Source organism: Myotis myotis, unplaced genomic scaffold, assembly GCF_014108235.1.
Source record: "Myotis myotis isolate mMyoMyo1 unplaced genomic scaffold, mMyoMyo1.p scaffold_m19_p_2, whole genome shotgun sequence".
In the NCBI taxonomy this organism is placed as follows: domain Eukaryota; kingdom Metazoa; phylum Chordata; class Mammalia; order Chiroptera; family Vespertilionidae; genus Myotis; species Myotis myotis.
The window spans coordinates 178745727-178768061 of NW_023416324.1; the positions used below are offsets into that span (position 1 = coordinate 178745727).

The 22335-nt window shown below is 40.0% G+C and overlaps 2 protein-coding genes across 5 annotated transcripts in view; one reads left to right on the forward strand and one right to left on the reverse strand.

Annotated features, from left to right (window-relative positions):
* The first annotated feature begins 428 nt into the window (after nt 1-428).
* KCNMB3 (potassium calcium-activated channel subfamily M regulatory beta subunit 3) lies at nt 429-16350 on the forward strand. Its single transcript, XM_036348569.1, has 4 exons — nt 429-490; nt 4086-4277; nt 8151-8349; nt 16163-16350. The coding sequence occupies exons 1-4, from the start codon at nt 429-431 to the stop codon at nt 16319-16321; spliced, it is 612 nt and encodes a 203-aa protein (XP_036204462.1). The 3' UTR covers nt 16322-16350.
* PIK3CA (phosphatidylinositol-4,5-bisphosphate 3-kinase catalytic subunit alpha) overlaps nt 16133-22335 on the reverse strand; it is a 78321-nt gene continuing 72118 nt past the window's right edge. For 3 of the 4 annotated variants that reach the window (XM_036347171.1, XM_036347173.1, XM_036347174.1), the window contains one exon: nt 16133-22215. In XM_036347171.1, the coding sequence (XP_036203064.1) occupies nt 21945-22215 (271 nt within the window). In that variant the 3' untranslated portion in view covers nt 16133-21944. The remainder of the gene's footprint in view (nt 22216-22335) is intronic. The other variant, XM_036347172.1, reaches the window with a different exon arrangement.

Below are 22335 nucleotides of genomic sequence, written 5' to 3' on the forward strand. Positions count from 1 at the left end.
AACTGAGTGTGTCCCTCACCAATTACATAGGGTCCCTCGGGTCTCAGAACTTTCCGCCAGCGGTTAGGTCTCTATGGCGATGCACCTGGCCGCCGAACCGGAACACAGGTGACAAGGAGGAGGCAGGCCGGGGGAGACACGGCGGAAGGTCTGGCTGCAGAAAACCACGCAGGGTCTTCTTGAGCTTCTGGAACTGACTGCTCAGCCTGGTCCGGAATCTGCAGAGCCCCGGGGGAGGCCTGCCCTCACTTCCCACCTGTCCACCAGGTGGCAGCTTTGGAGGCGGGGTGCTTTCCATGGGTGTCCCGGCGGGACTGCAGGCTCCCTCTGGGACCCCACTTCCGCTGACGCTTAAGCATCGCCCTCTTGCGCCCTCAGAGGCCATGACTCAGGTGAAGGGAGCCCATGTTGCCCAGCCCTGTGGTGTCATGCAGCCCTTCAGCATCCCGGTTCAAATCACACTCCAGGGCGGCCGGCGGCGCCAGGGAAGGTAAGCCACCACCAGGCTCCCCCACACCGTAAGGGGAACCTCGCGGCACAAGCGGCTAGTCTGGTTACGTCCTCCGAGGGTGCCCACTTGTTGTGCTTCCCAGGGGACCCCGGAGGCGTCCCCAGCAGCGCTGACTAGTGTGGGCTGCATCCTTTCTCCTTGGCTCCCTCCTCCAGGTTGCAAGTTCTTGGAGGCCAGTGCCCTTGCAAACGCATCTCTGGCTCCCCAGCTCTAGATCATGGCCCAGCACAGAGGTGGCGCTGGGTGGAGTGAGAAATGAAATTACTCCCGGCATTTGGCCGCATGGCTGAAGCATGCTTCGGCCTTGGAGTCACAGGCCTGGGTTCCAATCCCAAATCCCACCAGCTCCACCCCTTAACCAGCTGGACGATTGTGATGTCTGTGGGCAAGTCACTTAATGTGTCTCTGCCTCACCCCCTGTGGATGAAATGGGAGTAGTAACAGGGGATAGTAATCGTTGCTGCATGCCTTAGCATGCTCTCTACATGATGCCATCATACTGTCTATACTTTTAGCCATTGTAATTAACCACCTTAATGGGGGAAGTGAGATAATTTACTTCTTTAAAGATTTTTAAATTGATTTATTTAGAGAGAGAGAAAGGCAGAGAGAGAGAGAGAGAGAGAGAGAGAGAGAGAGAGAGAGAGAGAGAATGAGAGAGAGAAAGAAACAGCAATGTGAGAGTGAAACATTGCTTGGCTGCCTTCTGCATGCCTCCGACCAGGGAATCAAGCCTGCAACCTGGATATGTCCCCTGACCAGGAACTGAACTAGCAACCTTTCAGTATGCAGGAAGACTCCCAACCCACTGAGCCACACTGGCCAGGACTTTTCTTTTTTTTCTTAAACCCTCACCCAAGGGTATTTTTTCCTCACTGATTTCTAGAGAGAGTGGAAGGGAGAGAGGAGGAAGAGAGAGAGAGAAATATCCCCCCGAACATGCCCCCATCAGGGCTGGGAACCTGCAACCAAGGTATGTGCCTGGGAATCGAACCAGAGACCTTTGGGTTCGTGGGCCAATGCTCTAGCACTGAGAAAACCCGGCCAGAGCCAGGGCACTTCTTAAAGAGAGAAAGTGAGATTTAAGGTGTCCTGCGGACCTCTTTTCTCCCCAGGGGAATGCAAAGCAGAGGGGCTGTGAGTCTTAAGCTTCACTCCCCCTGCCCGCCCGTGGGTTTGGGGCAGAGGAAATCAGAAGTGGGCACCAAGGTTTGGAGAAGAGCGATGCCAGAGAGTGTTTGAGGAATGGGAAATTAAAAGCTTTCCAGCCTACTCCTGGGAGGGGCCAGTTCACTCCAGCCAAAGCCTGGGTGATTTGTTAGTGGTTGAAGTGGAGTTGGGCGCTGAGGAAGTGGAAACAGTAAACATCACCACGGTCATCACATTACCCACATCTGTCACCCTCTAATCACACTCAAGGGTATTTGAGAGAGAGAATGCGAGAGAGTGAGATATCGGGGTTTGGCGGATGTGGGAGGTTGGGGGAGGAAGGAAGACAGACCAAAGAGGAAAGAGATAGAGGCAAAAACACTTGTCTCTTAGAAACAAACTAGTGCTTTTGTGAAAAGACAACTAAAGTGAATCACTGTATGGCAGACAATCAAACGGCAAGCTTGCAATGGAACAAGTACTTAACATAATTAACCAGACAGAAGAGCAGTTGTGTCCTCCCCGAAGCACTACAGTATCCTATATCCATTTCTGAAATGCACATTTGGATTATTGCTCTCTCCTCTTACCAAACTCGATGAACCACGTTGACTTAACCTCATTTTCTGTTTCAAAAGAAGTTATTAAATAATTACAAAAATAGAAGGGTAATAAAAATTACCCAAATCTCTTCTGCAACATAAACAAGTTACAGGGAAATATTACTTTAACATAACACAATGTTTAGAAATTCCATACACATGTGAAACTAGTGTCAGATGAATTATCAAGCTTCGATGAACCACAGCTTCTTTCTAAGGAACACTTTTTGCTCATGTTATAATGTTGGAGGGAGAGGCTGCTGGCATCTGCAGGATCACAGCCAGATGAGCATGTTCAAGGGCTTTGAAACTGAGTTTGCTTCAGGCTAAGCCAGAAGGCACCTGTAGTATCAGGAGTGTGAGAGTCAGTTCTGTCTGCAGGGGAGACAGCAGAAATGGGGTGGATACTGCCTTGACTGAATAAAACACCTCCTGGTAACACACTGGTTACAAGTGGATATGTATTGCTGGCAACAAAGGAGTAAAAGTTCTGTTTACTCATCTCTGGCTAGAGAGCAAAATTAGATCACTCTTAAGTGTTTTGAGGTCCTTGGATGAAAGGTGCTTATACATACCACAACAGTAATTACAGGGCTGTTTATGATCTCAGAAAACTTATTCAACAATAAGGAAATGATTGAGGAAATTATGGGGTCCTGGCTGGTGTTGCTAAATGGTTAGAGCATTGGCCCGAGAACCAAAGGGTTGCCGGTTCGATTCCAGGTCAAGGGCATATGCCTGGTTGTGGGTTCACTCCCTGGCCATGGTCAGGGCACGAGTTGACGTGACTCTCTCACATCAATCCTTCTCTCTCCCCCTCTCTTCCTTTCACTCTATCTAAAAATCAATGGAAAAAAATATCCTTGGGTGAGGATTAACAACAACAAAATTATGGCATATCCTATTGTGGGAATATTATTATGTAGCCAATAGAAGAGTTACAAAGCATTGCTGCTGACATATTATTATGTTAAGTGAAAAAAAGAAGATTAAAAATTTTTTCCAGTGTTTAAAATAATATAGAGGAGGGGAATGGCCCACTAAGTGAACAGTAGAATTGTGGGTGATTTTTATTTTCTATTTTTTCAAATTTTATAAAACGAACATTACTTTCATAAATTCTTTGACATTTGTTGAGGCTTTCTTTATGGCTCAGTTGGTGGTTAGGTCTCGTAAATTTTCCATATAGGTTTGAGAAGAATATATATTCCATAGAGCCTGAATCTCTACCATTATAGCTGCATTTGTTTAGCTTCATATTTTGTTAAGCCTCTTAAAATGGAATTACCTCTTGGACTCAACTGCCTTGTGAGAGGGAACAGCTAATCAGGGAAACTGATCACAGGAAGTGGTGGGACTAAGGCAAACGGGAGAACACGCTCCTGTCCACAGGGGCAGCCTCTGCTCGGCATGGCTGGCTGTTCATAGGCAGGAATGTGGACCTTGTGATGCAAAAAATATTTTCAGGGGGAATGTGCAATAATCCTGAAAGATAAGCAAGTTCATAACATTTATTTACATAAAACAAAAGCTACTTTTACAGGTAATTATTTTCTAGCCATTGATTAAGCAGGTCTCCAAAGACTTCTACCAGGTAGCATTCCTTAGTTTTGCTTGTTACATTCAAGAAAAAAATTTATAACACACCATTTTAGCATGTTTCGATAGACTTTTCACCAAGTTCTGAACATGGGATCTCATTGTATTGCATGGGACCTGCTCACAACCCTTAGGGAGGAGCAGATGGGATCATCCCTCCACCCCCAAGGGTTGGTAAATGTTCCAACTTCTTTAGAACTGTCTCTTCCCCACTTCCTCCAAAGGACAGCCATTTCTACCTCAGGGAGGAAGAGAAATACAGACCACAATGGTGGAGACCCACCAGATGAGCACAAGAAGCTGCCGTCCAGTGCTGGAGAGGACCGAGCCATGCTGCTAGGGTTCACAATGATGGGCTTCTCAGTACTAATGTTCTTCTTGTTTGGAATAACCATCCTAAAGCCTTTCATGCTCAGGTAAGAAACGGAGAAAGATAGACCCAGAATTTCCAGTTCAGATCAGATACAGGCACAGTGGTGGAGAGGCGGGGGCTGGCTTTGGCTCCTGCAGCCCTTCTGACCGTGGTCTAGGACAGGGATGACAGACTCACTTGCTCCTCTCTCAGTGCTGGCAAGCAGCTGGGTGTGGAGCAAGAGGTGGTAAGAAAGTGAAAGACATTTCTTGTCTGCTCCCCAACTCCAATCTCAAAAATACTTCCAACAACGGATCCACAAATTAGTCATGTAGGTAATAAATCCTTCCCTTAATGTGCAGATATCCTAGGGAAGGCTTAATTTAAGCCTTCTACATGAGCACAATAGAAGTTTTTGAGTCTGAGTTTTTTGAGTTGGATAATGTCTACCTGGCACATAGTAGTTGCTCAGTAAATATGAGTTTCCTTTCTTTTCTTTTAATTAGTTTCCTTATTAGATACATGTAACAATAGTTACCATTATTAAATATATAATACTATAGGCCTGATGCATGAAATTCTTGCACTGGGTTGGGTCCCTAGGCCTGGCCGGTGATCTGGGCTGGGCCGACTGGGGCCTTCCAGCTGCTGGCCTGGGTCTTCCTTCATTCCTCACTGCTCCCTGGTGGTCAGCACACATCATAGCGAGTGATTGAACTTCCGGTTGAACTCCCAAGGGGATCATTTGCATATTAGGCTTTTATATATAGATATGAAAAATATACTGTTTTATTCTATTTAAAGCTAGAGCAAACCCATGATGGAAGGAAGCATTATTTTAATTTTATAAATGAAAAAGCCGAGGCTCAGAAAAGCCAAGTAACTTGCCTAAGGCAACAAAGCCAGGAAAGAATCTGTTTGTCATTCTGACATAAAGACTTCTGACCTCCTAAGACTTAAGCTTGCTACAATGAGGGGACGGGGAGTGGGCATTTTGATTAGGGCAGGACAGGAGCTGTTTAAATTTGGAGAATGGCTCACAAAACATGAAGTGCTTTGGGGGAGGGCCGCTCTGGGAATGCAAGCGCCATGGGGAATGAAAAGACAGGTCTAGAAGTTCAGTGAAAAGGGGTCACAGAAAAGGAATTTTTAAGATTCATCTCCTGCCATTCCGGTATTAACATTATTCAGGCAATAATGTGGAGGTGACCATCCACCAGAGTGCACAGTCCACTCTTAGAAGGCTCCCAGGGGGATTTTCTACCCGGTATGAGCACCAGAGAATCTGTTCTGCTCTTGGTCAACCTACTTGTTTTAACTCAACGGACACCAGGCATCCTATATCTGGTTGTGTTGCTTTTGTTGCTTTTGCTACTAAGAAGCTCAAAGTCAAATTTGTCCATTTCCCATAATTATAAGGGATCTTAGGATCTGCGGGTCACATGGTTGCTGCTCACCCTTGACTTCATTCTAGCTTTCTACTTTCATTTTCCTGTTACTCCACTTTATATCTACCTATGTACCTGATTTCTACCTAATCTGCATTACATATGTAAACTATGTAATATCTATGTAAATGGAATAAATATGTGTGTGTACGTGTGTGTGTGTGTGTGTGTGTGTGTGTGTGTGTGCGCATTGCAGGTCAGAATATTTTTTAAAAATGTGATATATTCGGGAGATGGTTTGAGGATACCACCTGCAAATTGGCACCAAGCTGTTGCTCATATTTAAAATTTACTTTTCTAAGCATTTCTGGAAATTGTTTAAAGGAATTTAGGGAGTGCTTATCTCTCCCTTGCCTTGAAATCTTGTGCCACCAGAGATAAGTTTTACACCCTAATGGGTGATAGTTACACCTATGCCCACTCCCTTACACTCACATTCCTCAAATGATGGATTGTGCTTATTTGTAGACAAATAGACACACAATGCTATTGAAAGAACAGGCTAATTTTTTTTATTTTTAGTCCTAAATACACCCCTGGTTCCACCTGGGCTCATGCATAGGAAAGAATATCCCGCTTTCTATATTGGAGCTTCCTGAAATCTTCAAGGAAGGTTCAAATCATACTTCATCTGTCACATAGTGAGCATTTAGAGGCTTAAGTTCTAACTAACACAGATAAGCATATAACTATAAACAGTTAAAGATGCCTCATCTAAATAAGTATAGAAATTAATTTTGTGTAAAAGCAGGCCAATGCTAAACCTGCAAGAGAACCTTTCCATTTTTGTATTTTCACTTGCCCAATATTTTACTGTTGTAGGCCACATTTAGTAATTTTTTAAAAAATTCCCTGGGCCTTAAGATCATGTTAAATTGCATCATGTGTCTCAGGTTTGTTATATTAATAAAGCGAAATGATGACTGATGGTCAAAGATCGTAATGGGAGTTGCACTGGTACAGCTAGCTAAACAATGCCTTTCAAATAGTCTGACTTAGGGTTTGCTACTCTAACTCCTTGTTATTAAGGCACCAGGAAATAAACACAGGGACCCACCTGGAGGTGATTGTGAGGATGCATGAGGAGCTGCTCCTATACATTCAAAACATATCCTCTTACCCTCACTTGTTCTCTACTTAGTTCATACATATATGTCCATTCTCTTCAACCTCACCTCAGTCTTCACAGGAATTTTATCTACCACTTCTCATTGCACCTATGACATTCTGTGTTTGTCACACATACCCAAATTCTCAAGGAATGTTTTCCAAATAAAATTTAATTCAGCACAACACTTAAACGAGCCTTCACTATGTGGGAGGCATTGTGCTTTAGGCTTTGAGGAACATAAAGATGAATAGCATGTAGGTCCTGACCTCAAGGAATTACTGACAGCAAAAACACAGTGAGTTTCCAATGAGAGATTGCTTGCACGATTTGCATTCGCCTCTTTGGAAGTAGAGCGGGTAAATGGAATTGTGCTTTGTTACTAGAACTTTTGGAGGCTGTGTTGACTAAGAGCCCTATGGTTGGACTTCTTCCAAAGGGTGCATTTTAGGATCATGAGGCATTATGACATGATTTCTTTGAATATATTTTTATTGACTTCAGGGAGGAAGGGAGAGGGAGAGAGATATAGAAACATCAGTGATTAGAATCATTGATCAGCTGCCTCCTGCATGCCCACACTGGGGATTGAGCCTGCAACCCGGACATATGCCCTGACTGGGAATCGAACCATGACCTCCTGGTTCATAGGTCGACGCTCAACCACTGACTGAGCCACACCAGTTGGGCAGACAATACAATTTCTGAATGTGGATCTTGTTGGTTACAGTACTTAGGTAATATTGATCAAAGTATGGTTCTCCAAATACATGTATCTTAAAACTGTTAAATAGATTCCTGGGCTTCAACTCAGATAAACTGAACCTGAATCTCTGGGGCTGAAGCATAGAATCTACATTTAAAAAAATATTATATATATATACTTTTATTTTAGAGAGGAAGGGAGAGGGAGAGATAGAAACATCAGTGATGAGAGAGAATCATTGATTGGCTGCCTCCTGCACACCCCACACTGGGGACTGAACTCTCAACCCAGACACGTGCCCTGACAGGGAATCGAACCATGAAGTCCTGGTTCATAGGTTGATTGATGCTCAACCATTGAGCCATGCCGGCCAGGCTGGAATCCACATTTTAACAAGCTCTTCATTCTAACAAATTCACTCAGGTGATTCTGAAGTTTGAAAATAATTGAGGTAAGGGTTGGTGTAGTGAGAAATATGCCAGGAGGGTCCTAATTGAGAAGGGACTTGGAAATTTGCTGCTATTTATTTCCTGTCTCTGTGTCCTCATTGTGTGCCTTCTATGATGGTCCTACATTACCCGAAATAGACAAGTGCCTCAGGTTAGCACATTAGAAATATAAAACTAAGTTTTCTAGAGGGTGAAGATCATGATTTTATTTTTTTCCACATTGGAGCACTCAGAGAGAAGAAGCGAACTGCACTATTATCCACACACGTATCACGGACGATGGGATGGACTGTGCTTTCACCTGTGGTGTGGACTGCCAAGGTCAGGGCAAGTACCCCTGTCTTCAGGTGTTGGTGAACCTCACCCATTCAGGCCAGAAAGCTCTCCTACATTATAATGAAGAGGCTGTCCAGATAAATTCCAAGGTGATGTTCTAATGAAAAAGTTCTAAATACAGCAATCCTTCCATGCCAGACTGTCACCAGCATGGTGCAGTACCCTGGGCCACCTCTAGGGATACATCTGTTTCCTTCCAGTGAATGTTTTGTAGTGGTCAAATCAGGATAAATGAAGCAAAAAGCATTCTTGGAGGGAAAATGGGGTAAATAGAAAGGGGAGAGATTTCAATTTCATAAATTGGTGTCTAGAATTTATAGGCTGAGCCAATGACCAGAGTCATTTCTGGGCGGTCTTACTTTTGGAGGTCCCACTCCCTATCATATCACAGCCCACCCTAAATCAAGCAAGTAATTTTTCTTTGAAGAAAATATGTTTTTATTCATTTAAGACTGAGGAAGGAAGAAGGAGAGAGAGATGGAAACATCAATGATGAGAGAGAATCATTGATCGGCTGCCTCCTGCACACCCCCTACTGGGGATCAAGCCTACAACCCAGGCATGTGCCCTGACTGGGAATTGAGCCGTGACTTCCTGGTTCATGGGTCAACACTCAACCACTGAGCTACGCTAGCTAGGTGCAAGTAATTTTTCTTATCAGAGAAATTTAAAGGATTATTATAATTTTGATTTTATTTATTTTTGTTAATCCTCACCTGGAGATATTTTTTTCCGTTGGTTTTTAGAGAGTGTAAGGGAGGGGTGAAGAGAAACAGAGAGGGAGAAAAACATTGATGAGAGACACATGGATTGGTTGCCTCCAGCACATGTCCTGATTAGGGCTGAGGATCAAAATTGCAACCCAGGCATGTGCCCTTGATTGGAAATCAAACCTTTTACCCTTTGGTGCATGGGCTGATGCTCTAACCATTGAGATGTACTGGCCAGGGCAATTTTGAGTTAATAAGTTGTTCAATTGGTTCAGATGATTTAAAGTGTACCTTTACACCTAACAAAGTTGAGTTAGATTAGTTGACACCTTACATTTCGTTGTCTTCACTTAATCACTAATTTTAATCTGATGGTTTGTTTTCTATTTCGGATGTAATAATTTTTAAGGTCTCAAACATTTTTAAAGGCCATTGGCACAGTGCTCGGAGTGCCAAGTGGGTGTGGTAATAAACCCCAAGCTTTTTTTTTTTTTTAAATCAGCTGATAGAGAGGTCCCTTATCCACTGGCTCTGCCTCCCACGAAACAGAGCCCAGGTGGGGCCCCGCTGCGTGGGCCCAGGACAAAAGCCTCAATATGCTAATCCGTTAGGGAGAGATTTTACTACAGGACATCAAGACAAAGACAATAGAGGGATCAGTAGGTGTTGAAAGCACATAGAGCTCAATAAATATTTGTTGAATTGACAAATGGATTGACTTACTGTCCAGGAAGAGGATGAGGACCTGCATGTCAGGAGCGTGGTCCTTATGAAGTTGGCCATGGTCTCTTCTGCAGTGTCTTTTTTAAAAAAATTAAATCTTTATTGTTCAGATTATTACAGTTGTTCCCCTTTTTCCCCCCCATAGCTCCCCTCCACCCAGTTCCCAGCCCACCCTCTGCCCTTACCCCTCCCCTACCACTGTCCTCATCCATAGGTGTACGATTTTTGTCCAGTCTCTTCCCATACCCCCCACACCCCTTTCCCCCTGAGAATAGTTAGTCCATTCCCTTTCTATGCCAATTCTATTATATTCACCAATTTATTCTGTTCATCAGATTATTTATTCACTTGATTTTTATTTTATTTTATTTTTTTACTTTTAAATATATTTTATTGATTTTTTACAGAGAGGAAGGGAGAGAGATAGTTAGAAACATCGATGAGAGAGAAACATTGATCAGCTGCCTCCTGCACATCTCCCACTGGGGATATGCCCGCAACCAAAGCACATGCCCTTGACCGGAATCGAACCCGGGACCCTTCAGTCCGCAGGCTGACGCTCTATCCACTGAGCCAAACCGGTTTTGGCTTCACTTGATTTTTAGATTCACTTGTTGACAGATGTGTATTTGTTGTTCATAATTTGTATCTTTACCTTTTTCTTCTTCTTCCTCTTCTTAAAGGTTACCTTTCAGCATTTCATATAATACTGGTTTAGTGGTGATGAACTCCTTTAGCTTTTTCTTATCTGTGAAGCTGTTTATCTGACCTTCAATTCTGAATGATAGCTTTGCTGGGTAAAGTAATCTAGGTTGTAGGTTCTTGCTATTTATCACTTTGAATATTTCTTGCCACTCCCTTCTGACCTGAGGAAGACACTCTTGGTGTACCCCCTTGTAGTCTTTGTGCACAGTATTGTTGTAGTTAAGCCTTGATTGTTGTTGGTATCACTGGGAGGAATGGACTTCCAGGCCAATTGGCTGTGAGAATCAGCTGTGTCTACAGTGGGAGAACTTGTGTGCTGGAGACACCCTTCTGGGGCAAGACTTGCTTCAGTGGGGCTTTGGTGCTCACTGAGTCTGCCCCCTGAGTGTGTCCCTTATGGATCTGAGGAGTTGTAATCTGGATGGTCTCACTCTGACCACTGGGTACACTGGCTCTTGGATCTAAGGAGGTGCTAATTTAGCCTCTGCCTGAGGCTATGCAGCAGGAGCTATGGAGAGATCTGCAGATTCCTCTTCTTTGTTTGGGGTTTGGAGGTGCCTAGATGAGGCCCAGCTGTGAAGCAATACAAGCTGCTGTGGGGCCTTGGGCCTTCTTCTGGAAGTTCTGGGTCTCTCTGACCCAGCTGCAGTTTGTTAGGTAATTTTCAGGTTGCAAAGGGCCAGGGCTTTCATATGCAAAAGCCTCTGCACACAGCTTGGGTAGGGCGGGGGCCTCAGGGAATCAATAGGGTGGAGCAAACAGCTATGGCTACTCCTCAGTCCTACCCTAAGAGGCCCCGTGTCTCAGTGTCCTGGTAATCCCTGCAAGCACCTCTGAGAGAAAGCCTCCCTAGAGTTCCGACCGATACCAAACAGTCCAGTTTCTCCCTGTATGTGTCTGGGTCCCCAGAGACTCGCTTGGAACTGGAGTTCAGAGCAGTCAGGAGCTTGAGACTCCCTCCTGATTGAAAAAGACAACCGTGTCCTCAGTTGCCAGCCCTCTCCACGTGCGCCTCCGTACCTCTGCCCTTTACTTCCGCACCTCCTCTGAATCTCAGTGTGCTTTTCTCTTTCCTTCTAGTTGTAGAATTTCCACTCAGCCAGCCTTCCTGTGGTTCTGGATGATGTCTGTTTTGTCTTTTAGTTGTATTTTTGAAGTGGTTGTGCGAGGCAGCAATTTCCGGTGTTTACCTATGCCTCCATCTTGGTTTCTCTTCTTTTCTGCAGTGTCTTGACTCTAAGAATACTTCCCCATGGCCCTGCTTAATGCCTGGAAATGGCCATTTCATTCGGTGCCCATCTGCCAATCCTTCCCCCTGAGCTATGTAGTAGGTTTCATCACCTTGAGATGGAAACTCCCTAATAGCTTCATTTTGAAGCTATTTCAGCATTAATACTGTTAAGTGCTTGATATTGGTAAGAGTGTCCTCATCTTTCTTCCTCCTCCACATTCCTAGTGCTTTTACACACCTAAGTGCCACCGAGACAGGAATGACTTGCTCAACAGGGCTCTGGACATAAAGGAATTCTTCGATCACATAAACGGGACTCCCTTTTCATGTTTCTACAGTCCAGACAGCCAACCTGAAGATGTCATTCTCATAAAAAAGTATGACCAAATGGTTATTTTCCACTGTTTACTTTGGCCTTCACTGACTCTGCTGGGTGGCGCCCTGATTGTTGGTATGGTGCGGTTAACACAGTACCTGTCCCTCCTATGTGAGAAGTACAGAACTGCATTCAGAGATGAGGCAGGTGGCAAAGTACCTTATATAGAACAGCATCAAAGGAGCCGAGCAATCTTAGGATGGTGGCCAAACTGAAGTCCTGGCCTTCAGATACCTGCAGTTTCTGCACATGAAGACTTGATTATGCCTGCTTACGAATTAACCATGAAGTGGCAGTAAAGTATGATAAAAAAACTTTTTTAAAATATATATTTTTATTGATTTCAGAGAAAAAGAGGGAGATAGAAACATAAATGATGAGAATCACTGATCGGCTGCCTCCTGCACACCCCTTACTGGGGATTGAGACCCTACCTGGGGCATGTGCCCTGACCCAGAATCAAACCGTGACCTCCTGGTTCATAGGTCGACACTCAACCACTGAGCCATGCCGGCCAGGCAAGAAAAACTTTGAAGAATCTCACATGTATTCTATTTATTCTGTAAATACACACAAATTCACCATCTTCTCTACTCCAAATCTCTGCACATGAGCCAAAGAAGCACTTTTTGTTCCCACATGGCAAAATGAGCTCAAGGTAGCTGTCCTTAATTTCAGCTCTACCTAGAACTTGTCAATGTGGAAATAAATAATGAGGCTATTTAACCTATTGAGCACTGGACAACTAGCCTTGTTCTATGTCACACAATTCACATTAAAACATTTCTCAAAAAAATTCTTGGTGAAGAACAGTTCATTCACTATAGGAAGATAGTAATCTGGTGATCCCCAAAAGTGTGGCCCTACCATTTCAGTTCACCATTCGTGATAAAGGAGGGAAGGAAGCCACTGCCTGGAAAATTCAGTAAGTTTATTTATACTTAACCTTACCATGTACCATGTAACTTTTCTTTCGGGTACAGTTTTTAGTTAATTATGCTTTCCTTAAGCTCACTTTATTCTTCGTGTACATTCTGGTGAGAGGGAAAGATATGGCTAGAAATTTGTTGTGAAGTAGGTATAAGTTGTACTGGATGGAATTTAGCATTCATCTCAGATAACCCCTGTCACAGAAAAGTCCCACGTGGATACTCAGCAATGGCCCTTATATTAAATGTTGAGTCAACCATGGTTATTAAATAATGAATGTCACAAAACCCTCCCAACAGGTGCTTTCCAGGTCAAGCTGAATATGAGTTGAAAACAGTTTGTTCTGAAAACCAGTGTGCCTTAAAGTAGCTTTAAAATGTTACTAAAAAATCTTACTTGGTGGGCGATAGAATGAGACTTTTGAAGCAACCCTTTTTTTATGTAGATGTAACCAAACAAGAAACTTTGATTCAAGCCAATGCCTTTTAGAAATTAATTTTGTCATAAATTACTAAACTGAATAATAAAATTGGGCAATATCGACTTGCACAGTTTTGGCATTTTCTCTTTTTAGTGTGGGATAGTGGAGAGAACGTGTCTCAGTGTGTGATTTGAGTTGTAGATAATAATTACAACTTTTCAAGTTTTTGTTTTTGGGCAATTCAGCTGAATTGTTAGAGCCTCTCTCTTCCCATCTTTAGAATGGGAATCATCTCTTCTTTTATGGGGCTATTGTAGGGATACACAAGATATAGAATATATGAAACACCTAGCTTAGTTTCTGGCCCCTAGTAGAGGTGCTTAAAAATCTTAGTAGAAAACAATCTTTTGCTAAGTTTTAATGTTCAGCCAGCCTTATTCCTCTTCTGGCCACATACCCACAGGAAATAAAATCAGCACCTCCAAGGGATACCTGCACTCCCATTGTTCACAATAATCAAGATATGGAGACAGGCCATGTGCCCATCAACAGACTAAAGACATGGTGATGATAGATATATAATGTGTGTTTAAGTACATACAATGGAATATTATTCGGCCTCTAGAAAGGAGATTTTGCCCCAGCCAGGTGGCTCAGTTGGTTGGAATGTTGTCTCACGCATCACAAGGTTGCAGGTTTGGTCCCTGGTTGGGCGTGTATGGGAGGCAACCTATTTGATGTTCTCTCTCTCTAAAAAAAATCAATAAACATATCCTCGGGTGAGGATTAAAAATAAAAAAAAAAGGAGATCCTGCTATTTTCAACAACACAGATGAACCTGGCAGGCATTATATTAAGTAAAATAAGCCAGGCACAGAAAGGAAAAAAACTGCATTCCACCGCATTTGTGTGGACTCTAAAAAAAGTCAAATACATAGAAACAGAGTAATATGATGGTTATTAGGAGTAGGGAGGTGGGGGAAATGGGGAGATGTTGGTTAAAGGATACATATTTTCTTTTTTTTTTATATTTTTTATTGATTTTTTACAGAGAGGAAGGGAGAGAGATAGAGAGTTAGAAACATCGATGAGAGAGAAACATCGATCAGCTGCCTCCTGCACATCTCCTACCGGGGATATGCCCGCAACCCAGGTACATGCCCTTGACCGGAATCGAACCTGGGACCCCCCAGTCCGCAGGCCGACGCTCTATCCACTGAGCCAAACCGGTTTCGGCAGGTGGGGGAAATGGGGAGATGTTGGTTAAAGGATACATATTTTCAGTTATAAGATGAACAATAAATCTAGAGATTTAGTATACACATGATGGCTATAGTTAATAGTGTATTGAGTACTGGGAATTTGTTGAGATTTCAGGCACTCTCATCTCACACACAGTAACTGTGAGGTGATACATTAATTAGCTTGACTGTAGTAATCATTTCACTCTGTATATCAAATCATTATATTGTAGACCTAAAATGTATACAATTCTTATTAAGCCCCTACATTAAATGGGGCTAAAAGGAATTCAATCAGCCTCAGTACCTTTCATTGGACAGCTGGTATAGGGGTGAGGGCAGGAAGCTATGGGAGAGGATCCTCCCCACCATCTTTGCTAAAAATATGCATGTAAGGTCCAGAATGTGCTGTTTAAAAGGCTTATGTATACCAAAGACTTCCCTGTAATGAAATATACATATGTATACACATTTAAATCTTTCTTCAAATTGAGTTTCTGTAGTTTTCTTAAATTAAGGGCACATCTCTATTCTATTTTTTAAAAAAATATTTTTATTGATTTCAGAGAGAAAAGGGAGAGAGAGATAGAAACATTAATGACGAGAATCATTGACCAGCTGCCTCCTGCATGCCCCCACACTGGGGATCAAGCCCACTACCTGGGCTCTGCCCTGACTGGGAATCAAACCGTGGACTCCTGGTCCATAGGTCGATGCTCAACCACTGAGCTACACTGGCCGGGTTCTATTCTATTTCTTAGTAAGTTTGACACCCATCTAACAATATGCAATTCTTGGGATTTTTCTCCTAACAAATTCAAAACCACTAATCTGAAACCTAGAGTGTGTGAAAGTGTTGAAACCACAAGTGTTTGAATTCCTACCGTTTTCCATTTGTATAGTGGTTACTTGGTTCATCTTAGGAAAGACATATTATGCTTGGAGAACAAAGTCAATTTAGAACAATATTAATTCAAAGTCACTCAAATCACTTGGCAAATAAACTAAATGTAAGAAATTATTTGCTGTTAATTGTTTAGAAGTATTAAGTGTCAATGCCCATGTGCATTATGGGTCCAAAAAAGTTCGCACTTACCTTTTGCAAGGCTTATATTAATTAAAAGCAAAACCAGTTTGCTTCTAACCTACTTTCTAGGTTCTGTTCTTCAAGTGACTTGAAAAAAGCCTGTTTACACATACAAACATATTTATACATTCATGTATGTGTATACATATATTTCTGCTTAAAATACAAGCATATAATTTTTCATGCTTAAAGGAATATTTAAGCAGATATTTCTCTAATATTAATCACTTTACTGGGGCAGAAAAACTGACTTTGAAGGCATAATAGTTTCAGGTTTTCATTCAATGTTTCTCAGTCATTATTGATAAGAACTCAAATTCAGCTAAAATTTGGTGATTAGCAATACTGGTTTGCTTTTAAGTATTCAAAAAATGGCAAAATATACTTATCACAGTTTTTTGTTTAAAATATAAAATATATGAAACACTAAGGATTATTTGGACACAAGTCAAAGTAATTTTCTTTTTTTAATAAACAATGTGATGTTACAGACTACGAAGTTAAAGAAAAGCAGACATTGACAGTTTCTGATGAGCACAAACATAAGTGCAGTCACAGGCCAAGCTTCTTGCTAGGAACAGCAAGACTGGGAAGAGGTCTTAAATTTAGTGACACTATTATTCTATATTCTCAGTAGAATAACACATGCATCTTGCTGTGTCAAATACTTTTTGGGCCATCATTAAAGGAACATTTAAAAACATTTTTCTCCTAACGAATGCAGTATACCACAGGACTTCAATTCATTGAATGACAAAATAGAGTGAGATCGATTTGCTACATTAAGTGGGGCTAAAAAGGGTGGTAGGAGCTATTTTTAAAATTCCCAAAGTCAACATTTGATGGGTTAGTAGTCTTGGTAGTGCCACATTCCCCAAGCTGTTAAAGTGTTATGTTCCAAAAGGACACATTCTTTTAGGTTTTATTCAACTTAAGTACAAGGACAAAATCATATTTAAACCATTGATTGCATTTGAAGTCAGAGGAAGGCCAACTTCACTGACCACTCATAGGAACATACATTAAATCTGGTAAGGGGCCGTTTCTTATGAAATCAATAGGTAATGACCACATTTGGAAATTTACACTAGAATTAAGGAGTTCAGTCTTATTAAAGATATTTTGAGAAAATATCAAAGTTGGTTTTCTGCCTCCTTCCTAACTTAGAAGTATTAACGAAAAACTTTTCACTTAAAAAATGTACATGTCTCTTAGCATAACCACAAAATTATTGTAGTGACAAATTAAATGATTTCAGATAGATTCATAGACCTGAATAGCTTACAAAGTACATTTAAAAAGCCCCTTTCCATACTTACCAACTTGTGGAATGGAGTTTACAGTTAGTAGTGAAAATCAGTTACCCAACTATACTAAATGTAAAAGGGACTGCTTTTATTGTTTTTTTTTTTCCCCTTTCCTGTTGAAACTTATATGTAATTGTGTAAAAATTAAGTCAGAAAATTTCCTGATGGCTCATAACTGTCACTATATGCTAGCCAGCATGGCTGTAATATTAACATATCTAAAATATTAACATATCTAAGCAAAAGGAATGGTGCTGCATTGATAAAAAGGAAGTGCAAAACTTTAATCAAGTGGAATACTTGAATGAAATAAGCTTATTTAAAAACTACCATCCCAACTTGGGAAACTCCTAATAAATTCTAAACTCTTCTGAATTTTAGAACCTGGATGTTTACATCTTTTATAAAAGATGCCCCTTGACTAGAACTAGCAAGCAGCGTGTATACAAATAGAAATGTGTGCACATATACACACTTTAATTTCACTAATAATTAAGAAAAGAGAACACAACTAATTTTAAATATCAAATTCAAGAACCTAGTACCATGAACCTCCTAGCACTATGCCTTTGCCAAATGGCTGGAGCAATGATTAAATTTTTAACCAATTTTTTTTTTTCTTAATGTCTCCAATGCCGTTAAAAACGAGGCATGCCAACTCTGACTATAAATCTCAAATACAGTGCTCTGCAAATTTCGGTAATATCAGAGCCTAAAGTATTGGATTGTGACTCATCTATTTTTTTTCCTTATTAACCTTCTGAGGTAGAGTTACCAATCTAATTTTATCAGGACCACAGTTACCTTGAGCTAAGCCCTAGTCTTTTCAGAAAGTGAACATAACGTTTAACAGAAAAGAAAAAAGGCTTTCCAGGCCATGGCACATAAGATTCATTTACAATTTTTAATGTAATAATTAAAAAATAAAAATGGTTTGTGTTTATATTTAAAAAAAACAAACAGCCCAGCTGTATTATTCTGTCACCAAGAATGATTATCTGAGTATCCTGTCAATGCTGAATCTTATAGTTCAGCCTTCACAATCCCATCCTTGATGAAGGGTTAATTCCCTTGTGGTATGCACAATATATTCTCACAACTTTCAGCCTTCTTTCATGCCACATCTGAGCAGGATATGAAGAATGTAATTCATTCAAACAACTCCTCCCTGTTTTGCACCCCCCTCACCCCCGATTCCCCTCTTCTCAAACACATCTGAAGTATGAAAGTTGTTTTTAAATAGTAGAAGCACCACAATCCATTAACACCATATATGGCCTTTCCATTGAAATACTACAGTGATGTCCTGGACATCAAAATTAATTTTTTAAGGTGGATTCTGAGTGTGTGGGTCCAGCCCAGGTCTGCTGTTGGTGCAGGCAATGAAACAAAAGGAACTTTATAACTTTCACAAAAAGTTAACCTGCTGGCTTTAAACTAATGCTAGGAATTAAATTTCTCCAAAGAGCTGACAAGCATAGGCAATAGCCAGGATATGAATTAAATGGATTTATAAAATCATTAAGAAACAAATTCAGGTTTATATGCTGTGAAATTTCCATGGTGCCTTTAGAATAGATGGGCTGCTCATAATTTTTTAAGAATGCCAAATCACGGTTTTTGATGGAAAAAATACAGTTGGACTGTGTTTTACCTATGTGAAAATTACCAATCCACTTAAAATAAAATCCAAGAGGGTATATACATTCTAATCAAGTCACTGATTATTTTCCTGACTAATAAGAACTACACTTTACACAAAATACTTTATCAGCAGTTGTTTTCATCAAAAAACCAATAGTCATAGTTTCACAGTTGAAAAAGTTACACATTAAAATATTTTACAATTCATTGTATATTCACCAGGTTCCATTTCCTAAAGGGCTTGTAATATAAAGCAGAGTAGAAGGGAAAACCTCAAAGTTGATTACTTTGACACTAAGTTTTACACAGGACACTAAGAACCACAAAAAGCTTAGGTTCTATCAGAAAATAGAGACCAAATTCCATTCTTGATTAAAAAATCCAATTAGAAACATCTTTTAAAAAAACACACCAAATTCCACAATATGATTAACAGATTTCAAATTAACAGCAGTGTAAAAAATTTTAAAATACACAATTTTGTATAGCTGAGAATGTAACAAAAAGTTAAAGCATGATTTTTGAACAGTGGGTTATTTCTTGCTAGAATGTGTTTAAAATTAGGTCTTACTTTCTTTAAACCTACTCCTCCCCCCCCTCCAAAATAGTCATTGAAGGAAATATTGCTCAAGTGACCAAATGAAACTGTAGAGCCAACAGTTATACCACATTCAATGACGTATGGCTGGCCATAGGAAGTGATCAATTGGAATTGATCTCTGATACTAAAGTACCTGGAAGCAACTATGTTGTCATAATTTAAAACATCCTAGTCTCCCATATAGCATTTAATTCAGTTTTTGGTTCTTTGTCTTCTGAGAACCACCTGTCCCTTTTTTCTTATTTTTAATGCTGTCTGCTTAAACTCTGCTTGGATTTGTTTAATATTTACTTTGCTTTTAGCTAGATCACTTAATCTCTATTCTTTATAAAATTTATTTAAACCTCTCAAACAGACTTAATTTGGTTGTAATAAGTCTTGAAAATAAATGTCAATGATGAAATATGGTATGTGGCATGTGTTTTAATGGTGGAGAGGTCCCAGGGCAAGTGGACTAACTGAATTAATGTGGAAAGAGCAAAAATTGTATAAATTCTGTGCAAGGAAGCTCAAAGCTTTTTTGGCACTCAGGTAAAACACGGTTGGTACTGTTAAAACTTCACTTTCCACCAACAGAGTCTCAGACTTGTATCATTTCAGTGAGTTTTCCTGTAATCAATTCCTGATACAGAAAAGACTGGGATGGTAGTATGTATTATAACTGAATAGATCTAAGACACAAAATATGAATGATGAAGTTTTAATAAGTTATGAAATTTTCTGCAAAAGAATAGATTGTTTTCCTGCTTAATAGAGTTTAAATTCTTCTGAACTATTCCAAGACAGTTTAGAGAAATAAGTTCCCCATATCTTCAAATTTATTTTTCCTCTTGGCAATATTATATACATGCCTTAGTGAAGTACCTAAATCTTCAATAATTACACCCTTTAAGGGTTCTAAAATAGCCAAATATTAAGAGTATTTGTATTAGAGTCCTTGTTCACTATTCAAGACTATAGGTAACTGATTTCATAAGTGAAGATATTTTAGTGATGCTGTTTCACTAGAGTATACAATGTGTGCTCTTTATAAAGTTGTATTCCAATAATATGCCTAATCTAGAAAACTGTCAGTAAATTATTGCACTTTCTCTGGTGTGGCACCTGAACATTTGCTAAAACTATTTCCTAGGGAATTAATCATTCATTTCAAATACTGAGTAAAATATCAGATTCTGGAGTGATGACTAGCTTTAGCCCCTACATCTTGGGTTAATGTTTTTCAAAATGTTTAAGAATGTATCCTGTGCTCAACTGCAATTTAATGAAAATGGAGAGTGAGCCCTGACCACTTGGAAATGGGACATAATCCTGCTTTTATTATTGAGATATTGGATAAATAGCCTGAAATGGTAAAAAGTTCATGGTTTCTATTTCCCCATATTATAAAGTATTATTCATGAGCATACCTCTGTAGAGGGTTTAAGCAATCAGGAAGATACTCTAAATTGTATTAATTTTGGTAACTAATTTCATATGATTGAGGCATTCTGAACTATAAAAGAGGATGGAAGATGGGGGATTCATGTAAAAAGAGAAAGAAAAATAAGGATAAACTTTAATCTGTTTTCTTTAAGTAGTTATTCACTAGTATTGGTATAAATGGGATAGTGCCTGAGCCTTCTCCAAAGACCAAGAGAAGAGCTGACCATTGCTGATATGAACAATAAAAAATTTGGGGTGCAAAACAATGCATGACTATGGGACAGATCATGAAATAAAGAATATATATTAATGATAGTTTCTATAATATAAATAGCCTTTAATAAAAAAAATAATCTTTTTAATAACATTAATACTCACTTCTATTTTTCTGGAAAACATGCATGAAAAATGTATTCAATTCATCAATTGCAAAAGGAGGAAAAAAAATCAACTTAAGGTGAATACTGTACAATTCTGAAGCAGGAACTATTCCTGCTCATTCTTTCTCTATGATTATTTTACTTTATGGGCCCCCAGAATTTCCCTGGGAAATAAGAATCAGATTCTTGCAAATACTGTCCAGAAAAAAACCCAAAAGCCACCCTATAACAGGTCTCATTTGTGACTGCTTCCAAAACTTTGCAGATAAGACCCCAAATCATCAAAAGGTTTGATTAAAAAAGAAAAGTCTCTGGTGAAATCTCAAGAGTCCCTTCCACCCCAAGCATTTTTCTTCATTAAACAAGGAGTCAAAAACCCACTTCAAACTATAAGTTGAACAGCAATGAAAAAAAAAAGTAAGAAATTTCATTATTTCCCATCTTAATGTAATTTAACATCAAACTCCAGTTTACCTGGACCTAATGCAATAATAGACTTTGTGTGTCCACATTTCAAAACATAGAACATTTGCAAGACAAAAAAGAGCATCATTCTTTTTCCTTCTCCATCATTTCTATATATTTTGGGGTTTTTTTTGTTTGTTTTGTTTTTTAAAAAAAGATACAAACAATCTTCAAAGTTTACCTTTTTGGACTTAAGGCATAACATTAAATTGCGCATTATTCTAAAGCTTAATTTTGAAATGAACTAGTTTAGTGCTATCAAACCCTGTTTGCATTTGCATTATTTAAATTATATAGTATTTTATTTCTGTTCTTGCTGTAAATTCTAATGCTGTTCTTGGATTGTGCAATTCCTATGCAATCAGTCTTTGCCTGTTGACAGTTATTAACAGTGCAGACTAGAATCCAATATCGAGCTTTCAATTTCTTAGTGATCATTCAGTTCAAAGCATGCTGCTTAATTGTGTGGAAGATCCAATCCATTTTTGTTGTCCAGCCACCATGATGTGCATCATTCATTTGTTTCATGAAATATTCCAAAGCCTCTTGCTCAGTTTTATCTAAAGCTAGGGTCTTTCGAATGTATGCAATATCATCAAAAGATTGTAGTTCTGGCATCCCAGAGCCAAGCATCATTGAGAAAAGATTTATGAAGAGATTGGCATGCTGCCGGATAGCTAGATAAGCTTTGTAACACATCTCCTGAAACCTACAAGTAATAAGAACAAGTTGGTTAGTATGAAGCAAATGGCATTAATAGCTTCGGGGCTCTGCTCAAATGTCACCTCATTAGAGAGGCTTCCTTGGACAAACCTATAAAAAATAACAT

Excerpts from the sequence above, each read along its gene's own strand:
- KCNMB3 (XM_036348569.1), top strand. The coding sequence starts at position 429 with ATGCAGCCCTTCAGCATCCCGGTTCAAATCACACTCCAGGGCGGCCGG. Across the intron at positions 4,278-8,150 it reads CTAAAGCCTTTCATGCTCAG|CACTCAGAGAGAAGAAGCGA; the intron begins GTAAGAAACGGA and ends TCCACATTGGAG. Across the intron at positions 8,350-16,162 it reads CTGTCCAGATAAATTCCAAG|TGTGATGTTACAGACTACGA; the intron begins GTGATGTTCTAA and ends TTTAATAAACAA.